The 9,486-nt window shown below is 40.4% G+C and overlaps 2 protein-coding genes across 3 annotated transcripts in view; one reads left to right on the top strand and one right to left on the bottom strand.

Moving 5' to 3' along the window:
- Positions 1–844: 844 nt before the first annotated feature.
- LOC104612608 (chlorophyll a-b binding protein 13, chloroplastic-like) lies at positions 845–2,417 on the top strand. The gene is made up of 3 exons (XM_010280086.3): positions 845–1,247; positions 1,369–1,530; positions 1,643–2,417. The coding sequence occupies exons 1-3, from the start codon at positions 1,110–1,112 to the stop codon at positions 2,150–2,152; spliced, it is 810 nt and encodes a 269-aa protein (XP_010278388.1). The 5' UTR covers positions 845–1,109; the 3' UTR covers positions 2,153–2,417.
- A 749-nt stretch (positions 2,418–3,166) lies between these two features.
- The window catches only part of LOC104612607 (myosin-3), a 94,556-nt gene continuing 88,236 nt past the window's right edge, over positions 3,167–9,486 (bottom strand). For both annotated transcript variants that reach the window (XM_010280083.3, XM_019200313.2), the window contains exons 20-24: positions 5,605–5,734; positions 5,219–5,365; positions 4,995–5,107; positions 4,310–4,522; positions 3,167–4,021 (exon numbers count right to left, since the gene is read on the bottom strand). In XM_010280083.3, coding sequence (XP_010278385.1) covers positions 3,533–4,021; positions 4,310–4,522; positions 4,995–5,107; positions 5,219–5,365; positions 5,605–5,734 — 1,092 coding nt within the window. In that variant the 3' untranslated portion in view covers positions 3,167–3,532. The remainder of the gene's footprint in view (positions 4,022–4,309; positions 4,523–4,994; positions 5,108–5,218; positions 5,366–5,604; positions 5,735–9,486) is intronic.

Here is a 9,486-nt window from a genome sequence, read left to right as displayed (position 1 = left end):
CTCCATGGTCCAAGTACACGCACGATTACTTGCATCCAAGCTCTCTAGCACTCAGATTCTATTTTGCAATCACAACATAGTATTGGCTTAAGCATCAGAGCGACCTCGCCGGGTTAACCGCCACAGGTTCTCTAATCCTCTGTCTTGTAGCTTGGTCCAGTTCACTACACGACTAAGATCCAAATCATCATCCAGCTAGGAGCTTCCAGATCGTGCACTATCAGGATGGAATTGGATAATTAGATAACATAGATCTAAATTTAATTTCTTTTGATAGAAAGTTCTAAATTTAATTTGATTATTTTTTATTCAGATTGGAATCGAACTTTATCCATCAGATTATGGATCAAATTCAGATTAAATTTGGATATTGATTACCATTAGGAAATTAAACTAAAATTGATCAGAATGTTATATGTTTTGAATACCATTAAGAAACTGAACTAAAGCAATGACTTTGATGTTGTACATTTTGAACATACGACTCTTTAATAAATACACAACATTCAGACCAACTTTACTAATAGATGCAATGCAGAGTAATTTTATCTGCAGCCCAGTATGCTGAGAAGCAAACTGTTCAGAACGACTAGACCAAGTTGCTCGTATGACAGTCCAAATTCAGTTCAAGCCACCCATCCCCTTCACTCTCTTCCACACGAACCGTGGAAATGAAAATTAAAAGCCAAAGGGGTTAGAGAATGATGGTTGGGGTCATATCGTGCGGTTCAAAGTTTCTTAATGGATTGGATCCCATTCAATAGAGTTTTGATGGCTATGTCTCTTTTCGACATGACCCTTTCTAGAGAACAAGATAAAATGTGGATAGAGTGATATGAATTGGAGATGCTTCATATCCTTTAAAGCCTTCCTATTGGTTGATTGAGACCTCAAAATCCCCACTAGAACATTCCTCCTAAGTCCTAACATTTCTAGCCACCCGTTTAGATTCCCCCTCTCTAGACTTGCTCTCAGCTCACTTGCTTACTCTCCGGATTGCAATTTTTTCTCACAACCATCAACACCTTGGTCAGCTCCAACTGAAACAACTACTCAATACTCAAAACTCCTCGGTCCTTTCCGGCAACTCGGACAGGAAGGTAATAAAGATGGTGGCTACACTCATGGCAGCATCCGCCAGCTCCAGCACTGTCCTTAGACCAAGCCCCTTCTTGGGTCAGACCCGGGGATCCAACGCTAACCCACTTAGAGATGTCATTTCCATGGGAACTGGCAAGTTCACTATGGTAGGTACTAAGTAGTGAACCAGATAGGTTTCAGTGTTGGCCTTCATCTTTTGTTTGTCTTTTAGGTTTTCCTTGTTGGGTTGTTGCTGTATGAGTGAAGCATACTCTGTAAATTTAACAGGGGAATGAGTTATGGTATGGACCAGAACGCGTCAAGTACTTGGGACCCTTCTCTGCTCAGACCCCCTCATACCTCACCGGAGAATTTCCAGGTGACTACGGTTGGGACACTGCCGGACTATCAGCAGACCCAGAGGCCTTCGCCAGGAACAGGGCTCTTGAGGTAATCCATCGACCATCAGCATCCTCTTACTGTTTGGGATCCTGTTTTCTTATCGCTTTTCTTCCATGAAAAAATTATCTATTTTGATATATTTATGCATGAAATATGTCAGGTGATCCATGGCCGATGGGCTATGCTGGGCGCACTCGGGTGCATCACCCCAGAAGTTCTTGAGAAATGGGTCAGAGTGGACTTCAAGGAACCAGTTTGGTTCAAAGCTGGAGCTCAGATCTTTTCTGAAGGGGGGCTTGACTATCTGGGCAACCCCAACCTTGTCCACGCTCAGAGCATCTTGGCAGTGCTAGCCTTCCAAGTGCTGCTCATGGGACTGGTCGAGGGCTTCCGCATCAATGGCCTTCCAGGAGTTGGCGAGGGAAACAACCTCTATCCTGGTGGAACCTACTTCGACCCACTAGGCCTTGCTGATGACCCTGTCACATTTGCCGAGCTCAAGGTGAAGGAGATCAAGAATGGTCGGCTCGCCATGTTCTCCATGTTTGGGTTCTTCGTCCAGGCTATAGTTACTGGCAAGGGCCCTCTCGAGAACCTCTTGGACCACCTCGACAACCCTGTTGCTAACAATGCATGGGTCTATGCCACTAAATTCGTTCCAGGATCCTAGATTTCATTGCAGTTCTTTGCTTCCATGTTAATTTGTGAAAATGAACAAATATGTGAAGTGTTTCTGTAGATTATGTAGTGGGATTTGAAGAGTGGATCTTATGTTTATCAGTTATTAAGATTGAATATCTTGTAATAATTCTGGTGTTGGTGCTATTTTCATATTCTCTATACTTAAGAGGACCAGATCAGTGTAAGTCAGCAACTGCTATATTGGATAAGCACGAGTTCCCCATGAAATCAAACAAAGTTTATTTTCGTTTCCATTGGCATTTGGCTCCAGAAACCCATTAACAAAATGCATTTACAGTCGGAGTTTCAACTAAAAATTGAAATGTATTCGTTTCTTGAAAAGTAGTCCTGTTTATATATTTAGTTAGATGGGTGTCAATAAAAACTCAAACAACGCCGTTTGAGCAATGGACCAAATGGACCCTAATTAAATATATATTCAACACTCTTCAATAATATAAGATCCATGTTTTAAAATCAAACAAAAAGTATAACCATTGTGGCAGATGAGCAACTCAACTACCAAGGTCCAACGGATCAATCCAATCCTTAAGAAGTTTCCTTCAATTTTCCTTTTTTTGTTCTCTTATTTTCTATCAAATCAAACACAGCATTAGAAGTGATTGCACGATGACCTCTCATTTCCATGGACATATTCTGCGTTCCGTAAGGATCATAACATGTTAAAACGCTGCAATTGGTTAGTTGTATGATGGAAGACCATTCAGGTTCGGTACTAGTTCAGTTGGTGCTCTCGAAGCTCTAATTCTGCTGTTCATGCGGTAGCAAAATCTGGGTTTTACAACGCTGCATATGTCGTGTGAGTCTTGTTTCTTTGCTTGTTTTCTTGGTGTTTCCTCTTGCTGTGATATTAGTTTGGCTTTTCTCTTGTTTTTGCCCTCTTCTTTCTTGGTTTAATGAATCTTTTTCTTTATCAACAAAAAGAAAATGCTATATACTTTGGGGTTACATGAACGATAACAGAATTTACACAAGGAAAAACCCTTTCGCATGCCCTTTTGGCTATAAACAAGGATAAGATTCCTCCAAAATAAAAAAAATGTTAGATAGATATCCAATCTTCTTCTCAACGGCTGCCCCTCCTGCAACCCAACCACACTCTCACAGACCAGAAACACCCGAGATGCAGTCAGGAATGGGTGGGTGGGAACTGCACTGGAAATGCCATAAAAATGGCCTTCCCATAAATGTTCTCTTCAAATTCTGCTCGAGCTATTTGCCTATTTCCTTTCTCCCTTGCTGCAATGCAGTATCCCCCCAGTTTTGCATGAGAAGCACTGGCCACCTCGAGGCTAAATAACTCAAAAATGGCCAGTAAAGACGGAATAAATTTTAAGAATTCAATATACTACGTGCCTCTCACACCCTTCTTCCCCCACCATTTCTTATGATTCTTATCCATATCTGAGTTCCCAAGCTTGTGGGACATTGCCTTTGTCTCCCATAACCGAATCTTGTAGTCTTTCTTCCAGGCCATAAATCTTAGCTTCAGCTTCCGAAGTTCATCATCAGGGTTCCTATTGGAAGTAGACTGTCCTGATTTGACCTCCAGAATACACTCGAGATCATCATCAAAGACCTGTTTCCGTTTCTCAAATTCCTTCCTCAGCTGATTGACTGCAATGAGACCAGTATCAGACACTCGCCCAGGTACATTACCAGACCCGGAAAGTGGGTTAGGTAATATGATTCGCATGGTGTCATCTGGATTTTGGGTACCCACAGACATTGATTCCTCATAACCATTATTGTGAGGCACTGGTGAAGCAACAGGCCTTCCAAGTTGGCCTGCAATTTCATCTGCAACAAGACTCTTCTTGGCTGCAGCTAGGCTCATCTGCATCACAACAAGACTAGAATGGTTAGCATCTAGACGTGACCCCATTGCTCAGTTGAAAGCCCAAATAGATGCACTATACTGGAAAAATGTCAAAACAGAGAGTATAAATGTGTATGTGTTTGTGTCCCACTATTAAAAGCTCCAATAAGATATAATAAGATATTTCAATTCAAATAAAAAGAAAAGAGATATATTTAGAAGTATAAACGTTCATGTCTGTGTGTCCCGCTACAAATCTGTTAATAATAGATATTCCCATCTTTCTTCCAGTGAAGGTAAAGCTACCTGTAAGGATGTGATCTGCTTTTGCCACATTTCCTCCATGGATTTCATCTTTGCCTCATAGTGCAACCACCTTTGCTCATATTGCTGAAGTTGCAGCTGCAGTTTAGCATTTTCCTCTTCCTTTTGGGCCAATGCTGCTTCTGCTTTCAGGACTCGTTTCTGGAGCTCCGCCAAAGCTGAAGATTGAACCTGAACATGCTCCTGTTCAACATCCTGTGAAAGAAGCAAGAATTACAGCATTCTTCACTTATCCAAATAGAAGCTCAAATCCATTTCAATAGGACACAGAACAGTAGATATCTAGCTTCCTTTTTTACAGCCATAGACATGGGGAAATTTTATACATTGTTTTTTTGTTCTACAAAAGATATCATAATTGGACAATGTAATCCTAAAAGCATCCCTCAGAATCTTGGAAAACAAAATACAGTAGTAGTCCATGGAGTTCCTGAGTCATATTTCAAGAATTTGACCCTATTTATAAGTTACATGAGGCACCCCATTGCAACAAACTGATTGTTTTTTATAGAACTCAGATATGAAGAAATGCCAATCCATCTGGAACCATATGGATGAAGCATTCTCCTAGTACTACACAGAGGAAGTAATTATGATTTATCAATTAGGAACAGCTGGTAGAAAGAAACATTTTCTTATTTAATAGGTACAAGCCAGATAGAAATACCCTTTGTGGAATCTCCTTATCTGGATTAGCTTCAGGCTTTTCATTACTGAGATTTGAGTTTACCAAATTCTTCATATCATTAAAGCGCCTTCTAGCCAGCCAAGCACGAGTTGCTGGAAAAAATATGTAGAGTTATCAACAGAACCAAAAGAGAAAAGGTGGAGGGAGGGGGATATTTTATGCAATTGAACAGCCACAAGCATGTACAATCAACAAAAATATACCAGACTGCATAAGAATGGCAGCCTTCTGTTTATCATTGATTTTTCTAAGAGCAATCTTCCGTCTCAAATGCTTCTGTATGAGAAAAACTGCTTTCTGCCTCTTTACCAAAACCTGATATTCCTTTCTTGCATTTTCACCCCTGACAACTGAATGCACATTAAGTCCAATAAGACACAACCTATTGTTACCTTGCGGGGGGGCAAAAAACAAAAGAGAAGGAAAGAAAAACATATGCAACTGATTAAGGCCAACTGACCAAGTAAAATTGGTTCCATCATATACGTAGAGACAAAATTATGTCAATATCCATCATCATCACAGAACAAGTAAATAGAATGTTTATAAAATGGAAACCATTGAAATAGAATCGCTTCGTATGCATTACATGATTGCATGGTACTTATTCCTCTATTCAGTTCTCGGAAATAACGACGAGCTTGACAACCACGGAACAATTTTTGAACAATGACTATCCCTTGCAACAATCGATTTCTTGCATCTTCTAATACACCAGTCTATGAAGCACCAAACATTTAACAAAATTAGGTATAAAAATTAATGCTGATTTAAAATAGAACAAAACAATATGTACATAGATCTGTCTAAATCCAATAGGAGAATAAACATTAAATAAACTTCCATAATAAAAAAGTTGGAATGTTTCCACATCTCCAGTTAGCCATGCCTGTACAGCCAACCACATTGACATAGAAAGGCAGTAAATCTCAATTTAACAAAGAAGTAAAAATATATGCAATTTAATAATTTGAAAGACAGAAATTATCTTAATCAAGAAGAAAAATAATCTAGGGTTTAGTGCCCAGAAAAGTAAAGAGGGTTGCCCATTGCAATATTCCTGTTGTAATAATATGTAGTAGCCACAGGGGTTATATCTGCACTTTTACTTTATTTTATGTTGAGCTTATGTCACCCTAATATAAATAAATGAGAGGATGCTGCCAGCCCCACTTTTTGAGATTTAAACATTCTTCTCTCCTCCTCTCCTGCATGCTCTTCCCTTATTTTTCTCTTACTTTCTGCTGGATTATATGGTATCAGAGCAGGGATCGTAGGTGGTCAAGCTTCCTTCTGCTATTTTTTCCCTTGTTATTATCTTTTCTAATTTGGGACATACAGGAAGTATTCAATTTGACCTAGATCTCCTGCTTCTTTTTCTTTTTTCTTCTCCTTGTGGGACCAAAGGAGGTTATTCTTTGGATGAGTAAAGGATCGCAGATCCCAATTTGTATGGTTTTTGAGGATCAAAGATCAGTGTGACTGTGTGACTGCAAGGGTTAGTGCCAAATGAAGTTTGGATGTTTCCAGGAGACCTGTACACAGTAACAGATTGGTGAACAGAATCTTGAAGGTTTTTCTCAGCATGGAACAGTGTTTCTATATTGTAGGGTTTTCTCCTTCATGTGTTTGGAGGGTGTTGGTTTGGAGCCGTTTATTCCTTTTTTTTTTTTTTTGGGCGGGGGGGGCGGGGTTGTTGTTGTTGTCTAGGAGTTAGATTGGCCTTCTGAATAGCCTTCACAGCATTTGTTGTGGTCTGTAGTGGTGTGACAGCCCCCTCTAGCCTTTTGGCTGTGTGCATTCATGTCTACTGATGATTCGGCAACCTCAAGGATTTCCTCGTATTCTTCCATAACTAGTAATAGCATGGACAGCATTAATTTCCATGGGCTAACTACTTTTAGTCATCTAGGAGTGTTAGGTTATTTATAACCAGAAGGAGAAAGACAATTTACATCAATGGGAGGATGAAGGAACCAAAAATAAGTACTGCAGAACATGACAGGTGGAACCAGAAGAACAGAAAATGTCATGGCCCCTTTTCTCCATGCAGCCTCAAGCGAGGAAAAAAAAAACACTATGTGGGCTGAAACTGCAGCTGAGATTTGGAAGCAAGCCAAAGCACCTATGCTGAACAGAGGCATTATGCAAGGGTGTATCAATTGCTAGTTGATCTTCAACCTGCAAACAAGGTGATAAGTCTCCTGCTTATTATTCAGCTCCTTCCTCCACTTGGAAGGAGTTAGATCATTACCAGACTATTGACTGGAAGGATGAAGGTGATGCCAGGACTTATAAGTTTAAGAAACTCGTGTCAGAGCAAAGGGTGTTTGTTTTCTTATTGGGTCTTAATCCTATGTATGAACCCATAAGGGTGAAGATTCTAGGGAGTAAGGAGCTTCCTTCATTTCAGGAAGTATATGCACTTGTGCTATCTAAAGAAAGCAAGAGAATGCATAGAATTCTCCAAAGGGGTAGTAGGTAGCTTTGGCAGCAAAAGGTGGTACTAGTGGCATAAAGAAGAATGATGGAAATAAGAAGTCAGAGGGTGATTACAAGGATAAGCTTTGGTGTACTCACTGCCAACAACCTAGATATACTAGGGAGACCCATTGGAATCTGATTGGGAGGCCTAAGAACACAAAGAAACTGACACCTAAGAAGTTCAATTCAGCTAATTTGACAACTTAAACCTCTGGAGCATCCTACAAGTTTGGCTTCCAAGGAAGATATCAAAAGTTCCCTGAGAGAACAGCTTTAGCAGTGCGGTAGGGCCTTATGCTAGTTAGAGGGGGTATCTCCCACCCCATCTACCTCATTTGTATCTATAGCAAGTGACCATGCTTCAACTTTCCATGTCACCTCTCTACCTTGAGACTCCTCCTGGATCATTGACTCAGGGGCTTCAAACCACATGATTAGTAAGCCCTCTCTCTTCACATCCTACAGTTTGCTATCTAACAGAGATAAAGGTTCAACTAGCAGAAGATTCTTTTTACATTGTTCTCTCTTCCTTATGGCCTTAATCTCTCTCATCCTTTTATTTCATATTTTTTAACTCAGCAAGCTTTCTACTTGGTATCAGAGTAGCGGCTAGGGTTTCTAGAAGCATTTTCATGCAGCCCTAGATCAGCCGACTACATGAAGTAATAAAGGGCTGATCGATCATCTGTAGATTGCCCAATTCTTGGATTTTTTGGAGGGATCTAGTCATCAGGAAGGTTATCTATTGTTCGGCATCAAAATCAAGAAGAACTAGAGTATGGGGAAGAGTCCCAGAAAAGTTGGACTCTTTGTTTTTTATCTGATCTTGGGCGGCTAGGTATTGTTAGCTTTCTTTTGATTTTCTGAAGAGTGCGGTTTCGTTTCTGGATTTTTTTGAGCCTCCTGGAGTGATCAATTCACTCTTCTCTCTGTTGGGAGGCATGGGGAGGAGAGAGATTTCTCTCCAGCTAGGGTTTTCTTCTTCCGAAAGGGTTTGTTTCTGTGTGTGTGATATTAAATTGTTTTTGGAAGGTTTCCAATCTATTTTTTCTTACTGTTGAACTGTTTGAAGTAAGATGGAGAGTTGGAATACCGAGATGAAATCTACTAGTACTGTGGGACTGGGTGTTGGAGGTAGTAGTGATATTTTTTGGTCTGGGATCATTACTACAGTAAAACTTGATGGTACAAATTATTTGGAGTGGGCACAATCAGCTAAGGTGGCTATTGGTGCCTGTGGAAAATTAGGGTATCTTACTGGAGAGGAGAAGAAACCTGATACAGACTCTTCCCAATGGGTGCAGGAGAATTACATGGTAATGTCCTGGCTGTGTAATTCTATGTTACCTCATATTGCAAAAAAATTCCTATGGGCTAATACTGCTAAGGAGATTTGGGATGGAGTGACTGAAACCTACTCTCAAAAACAAAATGAAGCCAAAGCCTATCAGTTTAGGAATCAAGTGATAAGTATGAAACAAGGAGAAAAATCTCTTGTGTATTTCTCCATGCTAAAAACTCTATGAAAGGAAATAGATCACTTAGAAACTGTGGTATGAGAAAGTGTAAATGATGCAACAACCTATCACAGACTGGTAGAGAGGAATAGGGTTTTTGAGTTCTTGGCAGGGCTAAACCCTGAATTCAACATTGCTAGACAGCATATTCTTTCTAGGAAGGGTGTGACACTCTCTCAAGCCTATGCCTTTGTCTCTGGAGAGGAGAGTAGGAGGAATGTAATGCTGAGACATCCTGGGATTGACCAGTCGGCTATGGTTGGTACAACAAAACCAAAGCCGAATGGAGACAGGGGGAGTAATGAGACTAGAAGGGAAGATAAGAAGGACTTGGTGTGTGATTATTGCAAGAAGCCTAAGCATACTAGGGATACTTGCTGGAAGCTTCATCCAAATCTTATGCCTGCCCGGAAAAGGAACAAGAAGGGAAATGCGATGTAGCCACTACAAGAGACTCTTCGGTCCCTCTT

This window comes from Nelumbo nucifera, chromosome 1 (assembly GCF_055504915.1).
Source record: "Nelumbo nucifera cultivar China Antique chromosome 1, China Antique-T2T, whole genome shotgun sequence".
Taxonomy (NCBI): Eukaryota; Viridiplantae; Streptophyta; class Magnoliopsida; order Proteales; family Nelumbonaceae; genus Nelumbo; species Nelumbo nucifera.
The sequence above is the reverse complement of the archived record's forward strand: the minus strand, read 5'-3'. Positions and strand labels throughout refer to the sequence as shown.